The 19,038-nt window shown below is 55.6% G+C and overlaps 2 protein-coding genes across 3 annotated transcripts in view; one reads left to right on the forward strand and one right to left on the reverse strand.

The window, feature by feature from the left end:
* LAMC2 (laminin subunit gamma 2) overlaps positions 1–5,459 on the forward strand; it is a 19,029-nt gene extending 13,570 nt beyond the window's left edge. Inside the window, exons 16-23 of the mRNA XM_051624955.1 lie at positions 156–290; positions 1,078–1,222; positions 1,480–1,629; positions 1,980–2,094; positions 2,171–2,370; positions 2,856–3,014; positions 3,101–3,200; positions 3,409–5,459. Of these exons, the coding sequence (XP_051480915.1) occupies positions 156–290; positions 1,078–1,222; positions 1,480–1,629; positions 1,980–2,094; positions 2,171–2,370; positions 2,856–3,014; positions 3,101–3,200; positions 3,409–3,659 (1,255 nt within the window). The 3' untranslated portion in view covers positions 3,660–5,459. The remainder of the gene's footprint in view (positions 1–155; positions 291–1,077; positions 1,223–1,479; positions 1,630–1,979; positions 2,095–2,170; positions 2,371–2,855; positions 3,015–3,100; positions 3,201–3,408) is intronic.
* Positions 3,157–19,038, reverse strand: part of NMNAT2 (nicotinamide nucleotide adenylyltransferase 2) — a 26,322-nt gene continuing 10,440 nt past the window's right edge. The window contains exons 2-12 of one of the 2 annotated variants that reach the window (XR_007890039.1): positions 15,360–15,448; positions 14,603–14,670; positions 13,897–13,975; positions 12,812–12,941; positions 12,165–12,245; positions 12,005–12,049; positions 11,148–11,224; positions 10,037–10,138; positions 9,207–9,274; positions 8,861–9,069; positions 3,157–3,166 (exon numbers count right to left, since the gene is read on the reverse strand). Coding sequence is in view for 1 of the 2 variants with exons in the window: in XM_051624959.1 (XP_051480919.1) it covers positions 8,967–9,069; positions 9,207–9,274; positions 10,037–10,138; positions 11,148–11,224; positions 12,005–12,049; positions 12,165–12,245; positions 12,812–12,941; positions 13,897–13,975; positions 14,603–14,670; positions 15,360–15,448 (842 nt within the window). In the remaining variant the exon portion in view is untranslated. Of the gene's footprint in view, positions 3,167–8,277; positions 9,070–9,206; positions 9,275–10,036; positions 10,139–11,147; positions 11,225–12,004; positions 12,050–12,164; positions 12,246–12,811; positions 12,942–13,896; positions 13,976–14,602; positions 14,671–15,359; positions 15,449–19,038 lie in introns of those variants that run through there. The other variant, XM_051624959.1, reaches the window with a different exon arrangement.

Below are 19,038 nucleotides of genomic sequence, written 5' to 3' on the forward strand. Positions count from 1 at the left end.
CTACCCTTGGGCGACGCAGGAGAGATGAGGAGCATGTGCACCCTTCTCAAACGTGTTGGGTCCGACCCAGCATCACCGAGTGCAACGGGAAGGGAAGCTGCTGGAGGACACGGGCCTGGGGAACCCTTCTCACCAGCCCCCTCTCTGCTTTGCAGCCACCTGGACGCTGCCCACGCCACGGAGCGAGCGGCGGTGGCGGCGCGGGGGGCCGGGCGGCAGGTCCTGGAGCTGCTGCGGGCGGCGGGCGGGGAGGGGGTCCCCTCGGGCTCCCTGGCAGGCCTGCTGGGCAAGTGAGTGCTGGCTGGGGCAGGGGGCTCCGGGGGGGGGGGGGGACACAAGGTGAGGGGCAGGCGTCCGTGTCGCTTCCCTGTGTCCCCCCGGGAGCGGCGGGAGTGCGTGGCTGGAAGCTGGGCAGGCGGAGGTTTGCCTGGATGTGGGACCCTCTGAGGGGGAAGGGGGGGGATTGGTGGTAGCTCTGAGGGGGGGGGAGATGGAGGGCTGGCAGCTCTGCAGAGTGTCTACTTCCCACCCCACAGGCTGCAGCTGGGGAAAGGGTCTGACACGGGGCAGGTGAACAGGCTCCCCGGGGTGACCTCCAGGGCTGGTTGCCGATCTGGGCTGGGTTTAGCCTCAGGGTGGGTTTAGCTCCGTGTTGCCTGGGTGGCTCTCTTGGTTGATGCCTCTCCAGAGCCCACCACAGGGCTGGGACTTTGCAGACCACCGGTGGGGTGTGGGCAACAGCACTGAGTGAAGTTAAGGAGCTGAATGGGGATGTGCAGGAGGACACATCCAGTAGCGTGAGGCAGGGATTAGCAGAGCCCCTGTGGAGCTTCAGCTGCCATGAGACACCTTGGGTTTCTGGAGCAGGAGCAAGGAGCCAGCAGACACCCGGCTTGGCGGAGGGGCTGGGATGTGGGGCATGTTTGTAATTAGCTTTTTCTATGTGTTACATCTGCATGGGGCCTTGGGGAGGGCACAGGGGGCATGAACAAGCTGGCGTAGGGAGCAGCATTAGTGCTACAGTGGGGACGTGGCAGCTTGGCTGGCACCGTGCTCTTCAGCTTTGCGTCTGTGCAGGTATGAGGAGCTGAAGTCCCTGGCTGGAGGCCTGAAGGCTGAGGCAGATGGGATGGCCTCCAAGGCAGACAAGGCTTACCAGGGTAGCCTGGTGCTCCTCAGCTCTCTGTCGCGCCTGGTGAAGTCTGACATCGGGTCCTTTGAGGTGAGGACCTTGTGCCTGGAGAACCAGGAACACCTTTTGCTCTCCCCTGCACCCTCCTTGCCAGCTGCTCATCCCTTCCAAGGGCTCCGTCCCTGTTGGAAAGCCACTGGATGTGCCTCTTCCCACCCTTTTGCCCCCGGAGCTGGCCACAGCACAAGCACTGGGAGACAAGCAGCCGTCGTTGCTTTCTGTGGGTCCCGGCAAGCAGCAGGGAGACACGGGGACCCCCAGGCAGCCATCGTGTCTCTGTGTTTCAGGGGGAGGCAACCCGGCTGAAGCAGGAGGCCAGTGCTCTCCTGAGCCTGGTGGACACCTACATGGCCCAGTACAGGCAGCTGCAGAGCAGCACGGGGCTCTGGGAGGAGGAGATCAAGCAGCTGCTGCGGAAGGGAGAGGGTGAGAGAGCGGTAAGAGGCTGGCTGGGAGACCTGGGGCTTGAGTTGTCTTGGGTGGGAGCTGGAGCCTTGGTGGGATGCCTGTGGCACCACTCGTGTCCTGGCCTGTTGGCCTTCTTCAGAAATGCAGCCGCTTGAGGTGCCTCCCACTCCTGGAGCCAGTGGGAGACCTCGTGGTGTGTACAGAGCTGCTGGTGCAGGGTCTCGGCACACGCCTCCCCCATGCGGGGCGGGTTGGGTGCCTGCTCGGGGAAAGATCAGAACTCAGATGACTCATGGTGGCTGGAGCCGCTTGAGGGACTGTCCCCTGCTCCTGTACCATGTGCTTCATCTGCCCCCTGTGTCCCTGTGGCCTGTTCCAGACTCTGACACAGCTGTTGTCTCGAGCCAACCTCGCCAGGAGCACAGCCCTGCAAGCCGTGAGCGCTGGCAATGCCACCTTCTATGAGGTGGAACAGATCCTGAAGAGCCTTCGAGGTAACGTCCTGAAAACCCTTCCTTGTGGGGCCTCGCAAAGCTGGCCCAGCATCGTTCTCACCTGTGTTTCTTTCAGAGTTCAACCTGCAAGCCGATGACAAGAGAAGGGAAGCCGAAGATGCCATGAGGAGGCTACCAATCATCAGCAGCATGGTTGCAAGTGCCAGGGAGAAGACAGACCGAGCTGAAGCCACCCTGGGCAGCGCAGCTTCCGAATCCAAGGCAGCCAGCGGTGCTGCAGGGGAAGCAAAGGACATCACCATGGGGATCCAGCAGGTGAGGGCCAGCCCTGGTGCTAGTCCTGGCAGAAAAGGGTTTGGAAGGAAAAACCAAGGAAGAAGAGGAGTCAGTTGGCAGCTTTGGAAGGTCTTAGTGGTGGATCTGATGCATTGACTTTATGGCTGATGTTTGTCTGTAGTGGAACCTGCAGAGATAGTGGAGTTAGCTGTAGCTGAGGAGGTGTCTGGGGATCCCCATGGCACCTCTCTCTAGCCACTGTTTGGTGACCAAGGGGATTTATCACTTCCACCATCTGAGGTGCTGGCAGGCTTGTGAGCTGATGTCTTCGGGAGGGGTGGAACTGTAATCATAGAGACAACACTCTGGAGCACCTGGTGGGAGGATGTGAAGGAGGCAGGAAAGCCTGCAATAATTCTGTGACCTCGTGGAGGGAACCAGTTTCCACCATCTCCGCTTCCCAGAGTGCCCAGACTGATTCTAGCCATGCTCTGTCCCTCTGAAAGCCCCTTTGTCCTCCCTAGGAGATCACACGGCTGAGGATGGAAGCCAACAGGACAGCTGATGGTGTCCTTGCCCTAGAGAAGGCAGTGGCCACCCTGCAGCGTGAGTCCAAGGAAGTGGATGGTGAATTTGAGAGGAAGCTCTCGGAGGTTGAGGCTGATGCTGCTGCATTGGAGGAGGTGGGTCCCCATCTCCCTCCCCTTGCCCCCTACCCTGTTGAATTTGGTGAGAATTTGCTTTACAGCTGCTGCCTTCCCTTCTTCAGACAGCTCAGGAGGCTCAGAGGGTCCACGCCAAGGCTGGACAGGCAGGAGTGGCCGTGCAGGAGACACTGAGTGCCCTGGAAGAGCTGCTACGTCTGATGAGTAGGTTTTGTGCTGCTGCTCTGGGGTGTGGATGGAGACAGGTCCCCCCTGGTGTCTAGGCAGGGGTGCTGGGAGTTGGGCAAGAAGCTGCCTCAGGTGATGCCTGGAAACAGGCCAGGCAGGGGGGTGGAGATGAAGCATCTAGAAAGATCCAGTCCTCAGCCTCCATGAATGGTTCCTTCTTCCTTGTTTTCCTCCTGCATGACAGACCAGCCTGGTGCGGTGGATGAGGATGGCCTGAAGCAGCTTGAAAAGAATTTTGGCAAAGCCAAAACCAGAAGCAACCAGCTGAAGGATGAGATGTTGGAGCTGGAGCAGACAGCTGCACTGCAGAAGGCCCGGGTGCAGACACTGGAGAGCAGCATTGATGAGATCCTGGTGGATATTAAGAACCTGGAGGACATCCAGAGAAGCCTTCCTTTGGGCTGTTACAACACAAAAGCCATCGAATTGCCATGAGTGAGCTCTGGAACGGCTCCAGCACCTGCCAGGCTGTGCAGGCAGGAGAGCCTGGCCCAGCTGCCCTCCCCAAACCCAGCAGGACCAGCAGAACTTGGTTGTCTTGAGCTGGCCCTTACCCTCAAGTCCAGCACGGCAGCTGAAGTTCCTGTCATCATGCTGGCCCTGGAGAGTCCCTGATTTTTCAAAGAGGTCCGTCCCTCAGTCACAGGAAGGAGGAGATGCCTGCTTGCACGAAGGTGTTACTGACTGCATGACATCCCCTTCCTACAAGGTTTCTGAGATGCAGATGGAGGTTGCTTGGTGTCAACCTCAGGAGTTTGCACAGTTCAGAGCCTGAAGTTCACAGCTGAGAGGTTCTCCATCCTCTGTGGATCCCCTCTCCTGGTCTGGCACACGCAGAAGAACTGGAGTGTCAGTTCTTGCTTTTGACACTGCCACCACCACCTCCTCATGTTCTCTGTGGGATCTTCTTTGTCTTCAGTAGCTCAGGAGGCAGGGAGAGAGCAGCATGAAGTGGCAGCTGGGGGAGATGAGCTTTGGCTGTGACACCAGTGATGCTTCATGTGGCTTTCTGCTCCCAGCCTGCCCAGTGGGGTTGGTGCTGGCATGGCTTTCTGTGGCTTGGAGATTCAGCATCAGATGCTGCTGCTGACTCTTTTCTTAAAGATGCAAGTCTTCTTTGGTGCTTCTCAGTGAGGTGGTTACTGCTAAAGGGAAAAAGAATACAGATGTCAACTGGTTTTGAGCTCAGGGTGATGTGCTGGATGGAGGAAGAGGGGGGTCCCAGGCTAGCAGATTAGTAGAGGAGGAGGAGAGAACTGCTAAAGCTTCTCAGCTGCCAGGTTGGATGGGGCTTTGTGCAGCCTGGTCTGGTGGGAAGTGTCCCTGCCCATGCAGGGTGGTTGGGACTAGATGATATTTGAGGTCCCTTTCAACCCAAACCAGTCTGTGATTCTGTGATTCTAAGTAGAAAGATGATCCTGCTCCCTTCAGCCAGGAAAGGCCCCCTTTCTTTCTCCCATGCCTCCTCCTGAGTCCCAAAGCCCCTGAGGGATGGCTTTCTTGTCAAAGTTCCTCCTGGGCAATCATGGGTCTCCCTACCATCCCCTTACGCTCTGAAGCACAACCTTTCCAAGGCCACTCAGTCTGGTACCAGGCTGCTTCCTGGCTGTCTCAGGGCCCAGGAAGAACCAGGTGCTGTCTCCTCCATTTAAAAAAATGTGATGTCTTGAAAGTGTCTCCACCTCTTCATCGGTGCTGCCAGTTTTCCCCTTCCTCCCACGTGGTGCTGGATGTTTCTCAGAGGCTCAAGCAATTGTCTGCAGGGTTTCCCACCCTATGCCTGAGCAGTGCTTGGAGGAGCTGAAGACCACAGTGCTCCCTTCACCCCCCCGTGGTTTACCTGTGGCTCTAGGTCCAGCCTGACACTGCTCCCAGCTTTCTTTAGATGCCATTCCAGGGGCCAAAAAAAGCCAGCAGATGCTGGAAGTCAACTCCACTGAAACCCCCCTGACCTTGGGTGGTGGTGAAAGAGGAGGAAGACACTTTGGGGGACATGCTCACCCCTTGCTAGCTCTGGTTTTCTGAGAAAGCAGTGCCCGTGCTCCTGCTTCATGAGGATAGCCCAGGTTCTTCATCTGCCTTCTACTTCTCTTTAATGAGATGTCTAATTGCCCCTGGCATGTCTTCCTTCTCCCATTGTACAGCCTAGGGACAGTTCTTCTGGACCTGACCATTATTTTTCCACAAGTTGGGTTTTGTGAAGGGCAGAAGGTCAATAAATAACTAATGCTTGGAGATGGCTCTTGCCTATTGATTGATTTTTTTTTTCTCTCCAGCTCCCCATTTTGGGTGAGTTTGGCCATTGGTTCTCCCAGCATCTTTTCCTGCCCACCTGGTCTTGGGGCTCTTTTGAAATGACACCGACAACATCGTTTTGTTTTGGTTTGTTTATTACATAATTTAAACCTTTTGCTGATAAAGATTTATTTTTTTTTCTGTCAATGAAGGTTTGGGGCTTTTTTTTTTCCATTTAGCAACAGAAGAGAAACCAAAAATAATCATTAGGCTCCAAAACTTCTGACAAAGGTGAAATTGGTGGCATGGAAACTTCTAACCCCTTCCCTCCCCCCTGCTATTTTTTTTTTCCCAAAGGACATTTCTGGAAGTTTGTTTCTCTTTCAGCAAATAGCACTGGTTAGAAGTGGAGGTTCAAAGACCAAAACCCACAAGCTTCCTCCCACCCCTCCCCTGCAAACCCCACCTCACCTCCCTGCCAGTCACATGGACCTTCAGGAATGGTTAATTTCTATATTTATTTTTTTTCACATACCCACCCAAAGACATTTTTCCAAACCAATCCTGGAGCTGAACTACGTGTTACAAAGACCCCTCCCCACCCCCCCCCTCCCCGTGCAGTGAGTTTTACTGAGCAGGCACACAGAGGTGCAGGTAGGACAGAGCATCCCTCCCTAAGGCATGCTGTCCTAACTCTGGTGGGATGGGATGGGAAGCTTCCCCTGCATCCCATCTGGGAACCTGAGGGAAGATCTGAGATGGTCCTCCGATGTGCCACCTGCCTTCCTTCTCCACCTTCTTTGTTTTGTATCCCTTTGTCTTTTCCTCAGTTAAACCCCACTGTCCTTCCTCCCCCTTCAAAGAGGCTTCACTCCCTCCCCGGGAGGTTCAAAACCCTCCTGTGTGTGTTTTGGAGGCTGGTTGCTCCCGTTGCTGCTTCTCCTCCAGCTTGGAGCACGGGTGGTGCCTGGCGAGGAGAGGAGGCTGCTGTCTGAAATACCTTCTGTGTTGGGGTGGAGAGGGAGGAGAGACTGAAAAATACATGCAAGAATGATGGATGGAGTCCAGCTACTGCTGGGGCATGTTGGGGGTCTTATGGATGAGATGTCCCACCCTGGGCACCTGCCTTGTGTGTGTTGGCTGAGGGAGCTCAGTGGGGTGTTGGTGAGCAGCTCAAACTGGTTGATGACATCCCTGAAGAAGAGGAACCCCTGCACACCAAGCCCTGCATACTTTCTCCATCCTCTCTGCTTTGCTGTCTCTGTGTCTGCCCACCCCCACGGGCTACATATGCAACTGCCTGGAGATACCAGAGCTGGAGCTGAGGGACTCAGCTGCTGAATTTTAACAGTACCCTAGCAAGCCTCTCCATGTGGAGGCAAATCCTGAGAAAGGAAATACCTCTTCTGGCCTTTGGGTCAATCACATCACCTCTCTCTCTCTTGCTTTTCCTTCTGGGAAGCAGTGATGTCCTCCTTGAGGAACCCTAAGGCCCTGCCAGCTGCAAGGGGCCTGTGGGTGTAGGCCACCTTGTTCTGCCCAAAGATGCTTGCTGTCGCAGAGATGCCAGCAACATCCTGCAGGTCACCACACTCAGCTCCCACAAGAGCAGCTCCTGACCCTTTGTAGATGCTAAAGGGAAAAAAAAAAAAAAGGTAATTTCAGACTTTTTTCCCTGAGACACTCTGGAGGACTCCAACCCTGGGGGTTGCAACTGGATGATCTTTAAGGAGCCTTGCAAACTGATCCACTCTATGACTCTCTCTTCAGGTGTCTCAGCCCGATGTTGTCCCTTGATGGGGACCAGCAGCTGCTCCTAGGAAAGCTACCAAGCCAGCACAGGCAGTGGTTGTGTGTTGGGCAGGGTTCTAGCCTGCTCCTGGTTAGCCCATCTGTGGGCAGATGTCCAGAATCTGTAGAGAGCAGAGCTCAACCCAAAGCGTTGCAAGGTCAGATGGAGCAAAAGGAGAGGAGTAAAGCAGGACATGACCTTCCTCCTTGTGGCTGTGACCTCTCCCAGGGGCTGTGCAGGGTCCTTGCACCCTATGGGGGTTGCTCAGCAGGACAACAGCCCCCTGCAGCAACCCTCCTCCCTACAGCAGTTCAGTCATTTTTCTTTTGTTCCATGTTCCCTGCTGGAGGTTCAACGTGAGCATCTCCACCAGGATCCTTCCCTGGCATCAGGGAGCATGTCACAGGCAGGAGAGAAGGAGCCTGGCTGGGTCCAAGGGATGTGGGAAGTAGCCACAGGTGGTTTGGAAGGGGGAAAGTCTCATGCATTTAATAAACAATTTGAGGAGAGGAAGAAGGGAGGAGCAGAGGGAGAAGGGGTAGATTTACAGGCAAAAATGGCCATCTGGAGGCTAGAGGATGGACCCACCCCCTACAAAGCTCAGCCAGGTTTGAGGCAACTCCTTAGAAGGTCATGACCTGGTTCTTCCTCCCTTGCTTCTTGATCTCATAAATAGCAGGGCCCTTTCCAGGTGCTGTGGGCTGCCTCCTCCAACACTGGGTTAGAACAGAGCACCACCTCAACTTTGCTTGCCTACAGGATGGCTCTGGGTGGGTTGGGTTCACTTGAAGCCAAGGAAAGATGAGAGATGAGAGTGTTGAGATACTGGCCCAGGTTGCCCAAGGAAGCTGTGGATGCTCCACAACTGGAAGCATTCAAGGCCAGGTTGGATGGGGTTTAGAGCAACCTGGTCTAGTGGAAGTGTCCCTGCCCATGATGGTGATGATGATGATGATGATGATCTTTTAGGTCCCTTTCAACCCAAACCTGTCTGTGATTCTGTGATTCTATGTCATGCCCCCCACCCTGTAATGCACTGGCAGAGATGCTTGCCAAGGCCTTGCTTCCCTTCAGAAATGCCCTCTCCTTGATTTTTCAGGGCCAGCAGGAGGATTTGGCTCCCTGGGCTGTCCTCCTGCTGGCCTGAGGAGGTCCACACGCTGTGGTGCACCAAGGCAGCTGGGTTACAACTGCCTGCTGCCAGCCAGGATGTCAGGGCACTGTGTTGAGAGCTCCAAAGGGCTCGGGCTAAAACTATTAGGAAAAAAAAAACAAAAAACCAAAGTCCCTCTAGATTTATTTAGCTTAAGATGATGCAGAAGAGGAAGCCCCTGCTCTGAGCATGCTGGGAGGATGGACCAGAGGGACCATTTCCCTGTGACATGCTGGGAGAGGGGCTTCTGGAGTTGTCTCCCTCGAGCCCACTAAGCACGTTGCCCTTTCACTGGTCCCCCCCCCTCCCTCCCCAGCTAAGAGGGGAAGGGCAGTTCTCCACAAAGAGAGACCAAGCTGTTCCCCTCGGGGCCAGGCCACGGCTCCCCAGGCACGGCTGCGTGCTGGAGCGTTGGTGCTGGGCTGGGAGGGAGAGGCAGACACAGGCAGGAGACACGGGGGGTGGGGAGAGAGATGGAGACACAGACTGAGAGAGAAAAGAGTGATGGAGAGCTGCAGGCAGGCAGGACAGGAGGGCTGTCTCGCTGCAAGGCCCCTGGCACTTAGCCAGAGGTGTTGATGTAGAGCTGGCTCTTGAGGATGTAGTCAATGACGGGCTGGCAGAGGTAATCCACGACGTGTCCATCCCCGTGCTGCAGGGCCAGTCTGGGGGCAGGGGCGGAGAGAAAGGGGGTCAGAGTCTGCTTGGGTGGCACTTTGGTGTCCACGGGAATGGAGGAGCTGGCTGGGGGGGGGGGGGCACCCATCTCCCTGCCTTGTAGGAGTCACCCGGCATCACCCACCTGCTTTTGGTGGAGCTGACAACCGACATGGGGTGGTTCGAGTCGTCCTTCACCACCAGGATGTTGTTCTGTGGAGGAAGGAGGGAGAGAGAGGGGTTGGCCCAAAAGCTGGCCTCATGGGGGCTGCTGCATGGTGGTGCTGTTCCTCAGACCACCTACCAGTTGGGACCATCTGGCCTTGAGACATTTGTACCAGCACTGGTGCGGCCAGCAGCACCAGGGCAGGGACCATCCTCCTGAGCTCAGCACCTGTGAGTCCCCACCTCAAATCCCGGGGTCAGTTCTGGGCCCCTCATGACAAGAAGGACATGGAGGGGCTGGGGTGTGCCCAGAGAAGGGCAATGGAGCTGGGGAAGGGGCTGGAGCACAAGTCTGATGAGGAGCAGCTGAGGGAGCTGGGGGTGCCCAGCCTGGAGACAAGGAGGTGAGGGGAGACCTCACTCTACACCTACCTGACAGGAGGTTGGAGGGAGAGGGGGTTGATCTCTGGTGTCTTCTCCCCAGTAACAAGTGACAGGACAAGAGGAAACAGCCTTAGGTTGTGCCAGGGAAGGTTTAGATCAGATACTGGGAACAATTTCTTCATAGGGTTGTCAGGCCCTGGCACAGGCTGCCCAGGGCAGGGGTGGAGTCACCATTTAGAAGATGTGGTGCTGAGGGACATGGTTTAGTGGTGTCCTTGGCAGTGCTGGGTTAACAGCTGGGCTTGATGATCTTAAAAACAGTTCCATGATGCTATGATTGTGTGCCCCGTGGCCCAAGTGCTCCCCTGGGTAAGGAGGGTCTGTGGATCCTCACACCCTTCCCTGGCCACACGTGTGTCCACTCACCTTGTACTTGCGGAGTATGGAGGAGTGGTTCATGATCCGGTCGGGATCTGCTCCATCCCGGGGCACCACCACAATCCCAAACTCCCCAACAATCACCTCCATCTAGGAGCAACCCAAAAGGGGAAGAGGTTTTTGTAACCACCCCGGGCAAAACCTGCCACCGTCTGCCGACCCCCCCCCCGGTGTCGTGCAAGCTGGGCCGTGGGCTGGATGAAGGCAGGAGTTGAATTTGAGGCTACCCAGACAGTCCTAGGCCAAAACCTGGACATAGCAAGGTGCTGTGAGTGGTCTGTGGTGAAGAAAATAAAAAGGCAGGGGGTTAAATCCTATTGATAGGTGCTGAGGTTGCGTTGTAGGGAGGGCTTGTTGTGGTAGGAAGAGGGTGGCAGGAGAGGTTGCCCAAGGAGGACATCACCTCTGCCTCACTGGAAGGCTTTTTGCAGGCAGGATGGATGTTCCTAGCAGAGGTCCTGTGGGGTGGTTCTACCCTGGGAAGAGGAGCAGGGAAAACCTGAGTTTGTGCCAAGGCTGGTGGCCAAGTTTGGGAGGCATCCCACAACAGGGGGATGGATCCCACTGCCTCACCCATCTCAGGGCAAACCAGGCTCACCCAAAAGAACACGAGGTCAGCAAATGTTATTTATTTAAGCTACTGATCTGGCTGTAATTGTGTTTAATTTCTCACGTCAGGCCCACTTTTATAAACCTCTTATCTCCCACCTCCACACCTCACTCTGCTGGGACTCGTGTCTACTTGATGCTGACTCCTTCCATTAGACAAGGAGTGGGACCATAGCTTCTGGAGATCCCTTGGGACCAGCTTCCTGGCACCTGGGTTCTGTTCTCAGTGGTGAGTGGGAGCAGGGCTGGGGAAGGGGAGACTGGGCAGGGTTGTTGACTGAGGAGCAGGGGACCTTGTCCCTCAGACTGCCTGTGTATAGGGGAGGTCAAGGGCAGGGTTGGGATGGGGATGGAGTAGGAGGTGGGAATGGTGGGTGTGACTCCTGGCATCCTGAGCTCCCAGGAGTGCTGCATCTGGGAAGCAGAGGAGGAGGAAGGGAGCCTGGCAAAGTGGAGGAGCACACAGGGTCACCCAGCAGTGTTGACTCACGTCAGCCTCATTCCAAAGACCAGGGATGCAGAAGGACTCCAGCAGGTCACTGCCACAGAGCAGTAAGATACGAAGCTCTGAAGAAAAGAAGCAGAGAAGGTCAGAGGTGGGAGGGAAGGGGGCTGAGCAGATCCCCCCATCACTACCATCTGGCTGCACTGCTTGTGGGGAAGCTCTTCCCCACAGACCTTCCCTGCCCAAACGAGCCCTGCTAAGGGAGTGTGGTCCCTCTTGCTTCCCTGCTGGTGCCAAACATCACATACCCCCAGCCCACCATATTTCAGGTCCTCTCCTGTGCTGCTGGGTTGCTCTCAGAGAGCCCTGGGGACTGGCCACGGCCACGTTTGCTTCAGCACAGCTGATCAAGAAGCACCAGAGGTTTTGCTTGCACAACTTGGAGGACTTCCATGACCTCCTGTTCTCTCCCTGGGACAGGACTGGTGCTTGCTGGAAGCTTGCTTTGAGAGTTGGCTTCACTGCTCAGTAAGAAGGCTGTGCTGCAGGTAGGAGCTTTCTGCTCCAATAGGCTGGTGAGGATTAATCTATCTGCACAACCACAGAAGGAAAGCCCTAAACCTGCCTGAAGGAGCTTGCAAGAAAGCTGGGAAGTACTTTTTTACAAGAGCATGTAGGGATAGGACAAGGGGGCAGGGGATGGCTCTAAAGCGGAAGATGGGAAATTTAGGTTAGACCTTAGGAAGACATTCTTCACTGTAAGGGTGTTGAAGGCCAGGTTGCCCAGAGAAGCTGTGGCTGTTCCACCCCTGGAAGTGTTCAAGGCCAGGTTGGATGGGGCTTGGAGCAACCTATGCAGGCCCAGAGGAGCCAGAGCAACGTGGAGGGGGCCGCACACTCACCAATCTCCTCGTATCTCATCACCGTCCCCAGGTTGGCGTTCTCGTCTGGGGGAGGGAAGCAAGAGGAAGATGCTGGTGTCCAGCCTGGGCAAGGGGGATGGGAGGAAGGCCGGGGGCTGGTGCTGGAGCCCAGGCAAAGCTGGGACTTCCCTCTACATACCCACAAAGGTGAAGCGCTCCATGGGCGGGCGAACGCAGCAAATCCGGCTCAGGCTTTCTCCCACCTTCCCCAGGATCTTTGCTAAAGGTGGAGGGAGAAGGAAAATGAACCAGGGAGCTGAGGATGCCCTGGCAGAGTGACCCACGTGAGCGCTTTGGACACCCTGGTCCTGTGAGATCCTCCTGTGCTCCTGGGCAGGAGCTGCTCTCAGCATCTGCCACTAGCTCCTCTCGTGGTATTGCCTCCCAAGGGTGCTGCACTGGGCCTGGAAGGGACCAGCTGGAGTCCCCAAAACCCAAGAGAAAGTAATTGCAGGGTGTTCATTTTGGTGGGATTGAAGTAATGCCCCCACTTCTCCCCAGCTAATACCTCCACGTCCTGCTGGCTCACGGGGGATCCAGCCACGTTACCCTTTTCTCTGACCTGCTCTCACTGCCTGGACATGATCCAGCTCCGTTTGGGTGAGATTTCACAGCCGCTTTGAGCCGTTCTTGGCTCCCCTTGCTGTGCTGGATGTTACCTCCTCCCATGCATCTCCACCTGACCTTGGGCTTGCTGCAGGGAGCCAGACGAGTGACCTGACCCAAAAATAAGGTGATGGAGCACTATTTCCTAACAGGTTGGTTCCCTGTCCTGCTGCCACCTACCCGCCGTGGGCTTGTTGGAGATGTTGTTGTTGTTCTGGTAGATGGTCTGCGAGGACTCATTCTGGGGTTGGCCAATCACTGGGGTGATGGAGGGGGTGTTGACGTTGGAGAGGATGCAGCCAGTCACTCTCTGCAACAAGGGAGAGATGTGGCTGGAACAGTGCCCTCATGCCAGCTGCCTCCCAACACCTTTATGACCCTCAGAGCAAGTCTCCCCACCCCGGGCTGAAGATCATCTTCAGTGACAGGCACCCCCAGGCTCACTTTAAGGACCCCACTCCCACCCAAGCCCACCCCTGGAGCTGCATGACCGTGTGGATAATGACTCGTGGTGAAGGCTGGGGGCAATGGGATTAGCTTTTTAGGTGGACCCATGAGGCTGGCAAGGCTGCAGCAGTGCTGCCTCTGGGCAGTCGTCGCCCTCGTTGCCTTCAGGTGCTCAAAAATCCTGATGAATAAATATAAATACTGTGGCTGATCCATCAGTGGGGCAAAGCCAGTGCCTTACACCATATCCTGGGGGGCCAAACACCCCCTTGTCTCCTCCACCAGACCCTCCAGCAGAAGGTCAGCATCCCTGGCTTTGACACCATGGTTCTCCAGCTCCACAGCGTGGTCCCCAGCTCCACCAGACATCCTGCTGGTTAACTTTGGGCTGCCTAGGGGTTGTGTTGGGTTCCCATCCTTGGATTGCTGGCTGTGTCCAAGCGTTGGCAGCAGCCCTTCCCTCCCCACCCCTGAGGTCACCCAGAGGCAGTCACCTTCCTTTTTTTGGCCCTCAGGTCTGCCTGGGCTTCAGAGAGACTTCTCCTGGCTTTTGTGCTCCCCAGGGACTTCCCAGCTGCAGAACTTCCCCACCTTGCTGAGCTGCTCCCGTGGGCTCCTGCAGCACTTCAGGAGCTTGAAGTGGCTGTGATGAGGTATCTATCTCTCATCCCATTCCCTTCAGGATTTGATGTGTTTTCCTGCAAGTCTTTTATCTGTCTGTCCCTGCCATGTTTTGGTCCCTGGTGTCCGTGGTGGTGGAAGAGCAGCCCTGCTCCTGCACCCCCCTGTGCCCCCCCACAGCACGGGGGCTGCCTCACCTTCATCAGGTCACGGTGGTGCTCCAGCACACTGCAGGTGGTCTGCCAGGTGTCCTGGTAGCACTCCCAAGGGTCCACCCTGCAGGAAGCACAGTGAGGCAACAGTGTTGGCCAGTGGCCACTGCCTGGACCTCCTGGCCATGCTCCTCCTGGCTGGGCTGGCCAGCAATGCCAGGAGCAGTCACCCTCACTTTTCCAGGTCTGCCATAGACTTTGTCCTGCCTCCAGCCCTTCCACCTAGCACTCCTAAACTGCTCTGGGGACCTGAACACGCTCCTGGACACCTTTCTTTTCTTGGTACCCAACCAACTGGCTTTCCTTTGGCTTGGAGGTCTCTACATGTGTTATGACCCTGCTTCCTGAGGGCATGTTTCTGGTCCCACCTCAGCCACCAGCCCCTCCAGGGCAATGCTGGGAAGAGGAGAGCCCGTGGGCTGGTGCTGCAGGTGTAGAAAGGGAAGGTGCCATGGCTGAGGGCCACGGTGGGCTGGGTGAACAGGGGCTTGCAAAACCCCATGAAGCCCAAGTGGTGTCACACCCCTGCCCGGGTCTCTGCTGGGTGGGGAGAGGAAGGGCTCCCAGGCTTTGGTTGGGAGAGGAGAAAGCCCATCCTGGAGCTCCAGCAGCTGGTGGCATCTCCACTTAGCATGTGGCACTTGGCCAGCACAGTGCTGGGGGTGCAGCGGGTGCGAGATCTGCCACTCACCTGATCCAGTCGGAGGACTGGACAGCCAGCTGGCACATGGTCAGGCGGTGCCGGCTGGAGACCAGGCCCTGCAAGAGAGGATGATGGAGGGACAGTCATGGTGGGGAGGCAAGTGTCCTGCCCTGCCCAGCCTGGGCTTGCAAACCCGCCCAGGGCAGAGCATCAGGCTCGCTCAGATGAGACAGGCCACCAAGAGTCATTCCTGCCAAAAAAGGTTCTTTCAGCTCCTCTTGCTTGGCCAGAGAAGCAAGCCCTGCCTTGCTTCAGCCTCTTACAACCCGAGTGCTGAGATCAGCTCAGTGCTGCCACGCTCAGCCCCCTGCAGAGGGGTGGTGGATTCCTGGGGAAAGTCCTCCCGCTTGCAGCAGAGGAGGGAACTCTCTCCTCATTTAGGTAATCCCCCACCCCAGAGAGCACATGGAAAGGTTCCTGTTTGCATCATCATCCCCACGATGAAGTTAGCTTTGAAATCATTCAAAGGAAAAAAAAACAAACCCTAACCCAACCAGATGGCCACCACCCTCTGGGGGGGGGGGAGAGGGTTTCTGGCAGGGTCCTGCTGCGGTTTCTGTGCAAAGACTGAGTGGTTTCCTCTTCTCCCTCCTCCCAGGGACCTTCCCGTGGGCAGGGGCTGTCCCGAGGAAGGGGGGAATCCATGAGAGAACCACGGATGGAGACAGTGCTGCCCAGAGCTCAGCCCTGCCTTGAGACAGCATCAGAGAGAGGCTGCAGAAAGGGACAACGGGGACAGACCCACCGTCTTCCCGTAGGAGTCGTGCACGGGCGAGACGATGCCCCCGATCACAATGAAGCGGCCGGTCTTGTGCAGGTAATCCCGGGCTCGCTCTGGAGGAGGAGGAGAAGGATTCAGGGACGTGCAGCCCGACCCACAGACCCCCAGAGAGCCCCTCTTGCCACCCACCAGCTTTGCCCGATGCCTGTGAAACGGCTCATCCCGCTCGGGCAGCACCAGGCGGGGATGGGGATGAAGGGAAAGGGCTTCACCACGGCTGCCCAACTCGTCCTTACGCCAAGGCAAGGGTGTTGGGTTGGAAGAGAAAGGCTGGTTTATTTTCTGATGTCAACTGCATCTGCTCTAGGCAGCTTCACGTGGCTCTCCAAACACTGTTGCCACAAACGAAACTACCAGTGGTGGGTCCTGCCAAGACTCACATTAGTCCTCGGGCTGCCTGCTTTGTGTGGTGGAGAGCTTTTAGCTCCTGTTCCCCGGCTCTGTGCCTGGCCTGCTGGCTGACCTGAGCCTTGCTACACTGGGGAATGACAAGGATGACACCTCGGAGCCTGCCCAAGTGCTAGTGACACCTCCCTGCTGCCCCAGGCCTGCTCTCCTCCCCTCCCCTGCAAATGAGCTCCAAACGTTTTTGGCTCTGTCATTTCCCTGCGAGACGATGGTGGGAAACAGACCCAAGGATCTGCTCCAGGACCTTAAAAATGGTGAGTGATGGTTTTGTCCAGATTGCATCAAAAAATAGCGTCCAGCTTCCCCAGTGGGGAATCAGTGGCAATTTAAGGAGATGTTTCTTTTTTGGTGAGTCCCACTGAGCACAGTCAGTCGCAGCGTCCCGGCTGCTCTGGCACCTGCTCCATCACCCCAGCTGATGCTCACCCATTTTCAGTTTCTCAAGGTGTAATTTCAAGCAGTGGTTGTTTTGCCTTTCGAGCCGGTTTGTCCACACCCCCGAGACTCCCTTTTTTCCTTTTTTTTTCCCCCCCTGTGGAGCAAAACCCCTGGCTGAGCCTGCCTGATGCCCCTGTGCCCAGGGGGGTGGACACTGCTCTGCGCCCGCCCTCTGTAAACGCACGCACAGCAGCAGGGAGGGAGGGAAGTTCTGTGTGGTTGTAATTGCTCATCCCTAAGAGCTGTGGCATCACCAGGAGTGATGGAGAAGGCAAAAGCCTTTCCTTGCCTGCCTCATTCTTCTGAGCAACTTGGCCTCCAGCATCCTCAGCTGGGAGGTGGGACGGGGCCATGAGGTGCCAAGGGCAAGGCAGGAGCTTTCCTGCTGTCTGAAACACCTTCTCCTGCAGGGGTGGGTGACCCAGATATGCCAGCATCCATTGTTTTATCCTCAAGCTACCAGCAGGACCTAAATCACAGAATCACAGACTGGTTTGGACTGGAAGGCACCCAAAAGATCATCTAGTTCCAACCCCCTGCATGGGCAGGGACACCTCCCACCAGCCCAGGCTGCTCCAAGCCCCATCCAACCTGCCCTTCAACACTGCCAGGGATGGAGCAGCCACAGCTTCCCTGGGTAACCTGGGCCTCACCACCCTCACAGTGAAGAATTTCTTCCCAATATCTAACCTAAATCTTAAATGTTGCTCCCTACTCTGAGCTGAGCTTGGGCAAGGAGCCAGGAGAGGTTCTAAGTCTAGTTGAGTGGTGTGTGTGTAGATCTATATTTATGTAAATATATATAGATATAAAACTCCAAACGCCAAACAAGGGATGTATTTGTCAACAATGTGCTCAGTTCTGCCCCAGGGCCACTTTCTCCTGCCCCGACTGCCATCTTCACCCACCCATGGCCTACAGCCACACCTTGGTTTGAGCTGGGGATACCACTGACATCTCCATTTCCTAGACTTCCTGGAGGGACAAGGCAACATTTCTACTAGAAAAACAAGCCCTGAGCACCCTTCAAAGCAGGTTTCTCTTTTGGGAAGAAGAAGGAGGAGGGGGCAGAGCATGGTTGGTTGTTGTGGTGGTACCTTTCCCAAGAAAAGCCTGGGGAGATCCCAGTGTGTCCCACTGACCCAAACAGCCTGTCCTGCCTGGAGCTCAGTGCCCCTTAGACAATCTCAAGCAGGTTCCCAGGAGACTTCTAGTTGGCAGAAATATTCCATTAAACCCTGTGATGCTTAATGAGTTTCACCTCCGAGCTAATTGCTCTGTTACACCTTCTTCCCCCACCCCATTATTTCATAGCTGCAGGAAGGCCTTGTAGAAACTAAAATCTGGAAGGAACTTCCACACTATGCAGCTCCAGCCAGGGCTGCAAATGTGTTTCAAAGCCTTTTCAGGAGCATGAAAAAGCAGTGGCCACCAAATACCTGGGAATTCGTGGTGGAAGCAGAGCTATGAAAGGTCCCAGGGAAGTGATGGTGCATCACCTGGCCCTGACCTTCCCACCTCACCAGTGCCCAGCTCAAAGAGCCACCTGAGTGAAGACTGATGAGGCTCATGCTTTCACCATCTGTTGATCACTGGGGGCTTCATGGCAGAAAAGTGAAATGAGCTGTTTAAAACAAAGCAACAAGAAAGGCTGAAGACAGAAATAGCAGGAGGTCTGATGGAGACCTATCAAGACCCAAGGAGATGTGGTCTTGTCAGGGTACCTGGCTGGTCCCAGGTGATCAGTGTTTCTTAGATAAAGCTGTAGAAGACCAGCCTGTTTATCATCATCATTGAAATTTAAATTCTAGGCATCCTGTTTTGACCACTTTTCTCAGAACTGCAAGGGTGTATGTGTGTGTGAGAAACCATGGAGGAGCTTGGGGAGAAACCCTCCAGGACCCAGAGCTTGAGGAGAAACATCTAAGTAAGAGCCTGGCAAAGAAACTCAAGCCAAAGTGTTTTTCCCCCCCTGGAAAATCCCACCCTGAAGTGATGGAGCAAGTGGGAGCAGGCAATGCCCATCAGGTGAGCAAGGTAAGGAAAACCACATGGAGCTCCTTCTTGGTTTGAAGCTGCCACCATCTCCTCAAGGTCAGGACTGGACCCACGTTTCTGTCAGGTGGGTGATTAGCACAGGGCTGTCACTGTCACCACTTCTAAGGAGAAGTGGTATAATTTATTGCTCAGAGGTCTCCATCCTGGCAGCACAGTGAGAGGAGGAACATGCTCAGCACTTTGCTGGCTCTCACCTGAAGGACAGGCAGCTGAGTCCTGCCCAGGTGGACCACCCTCCACCTGGTATTTAACACCCAGAGCCTGGGCACCTCAGAGGTCTTGGGGTTAGTGAGGTGAGAAGAAGCATCTAACTTGGTAGAAGCAAGCCTTAGCAGATAAGAATGGATGAAGAAGATGGCTTCATGATAAGAGAGATGTCTTTTGAGCACCTGGCTGCAGGACAGCACTAAAACACCTTGCTCAGAAGCTCTCAGAGAAGGATGAGGCATCTCTAGGTAAGATGAGAGTCTGCATGCAGGGTGGTGAAATGAAAAGGGAGAGGTGGTGTAACTTCTCCTGCCTTGGCACTTGAGCTGAACACCATGAGAATCAGCAAGGCCTGCAGGAAGGTGCATGGTGGACAGGAGCAGGTTTTCCTCTTCCAGTGCAGCATTTTCTTCATTTTTTCAGAGAGAAATGTGCCAAAACGTGCATTTGCCAGGGCTGGGTGTAAAATGCCCCTCCAAGCACTGGGATTTATTTAACTACAAACCAGGGGAGTGACCCACCACTGCAGCTG

The sequence above is a fragment of the Apus apus genome, chromosome 7 (genome assembly GCF_020740795.1).
Source record: "Apus apus isolate bApuApu2 chromosome 7, bApuApu2.pri.cur, whole genome shotgun sequence".
NCBI classification, from domain to species: domain Eukaryota; kingdom Metazoa; phylum Chordata; class Aves; order Apodiformes; family Apodidae; genus Apus; species Apus apus.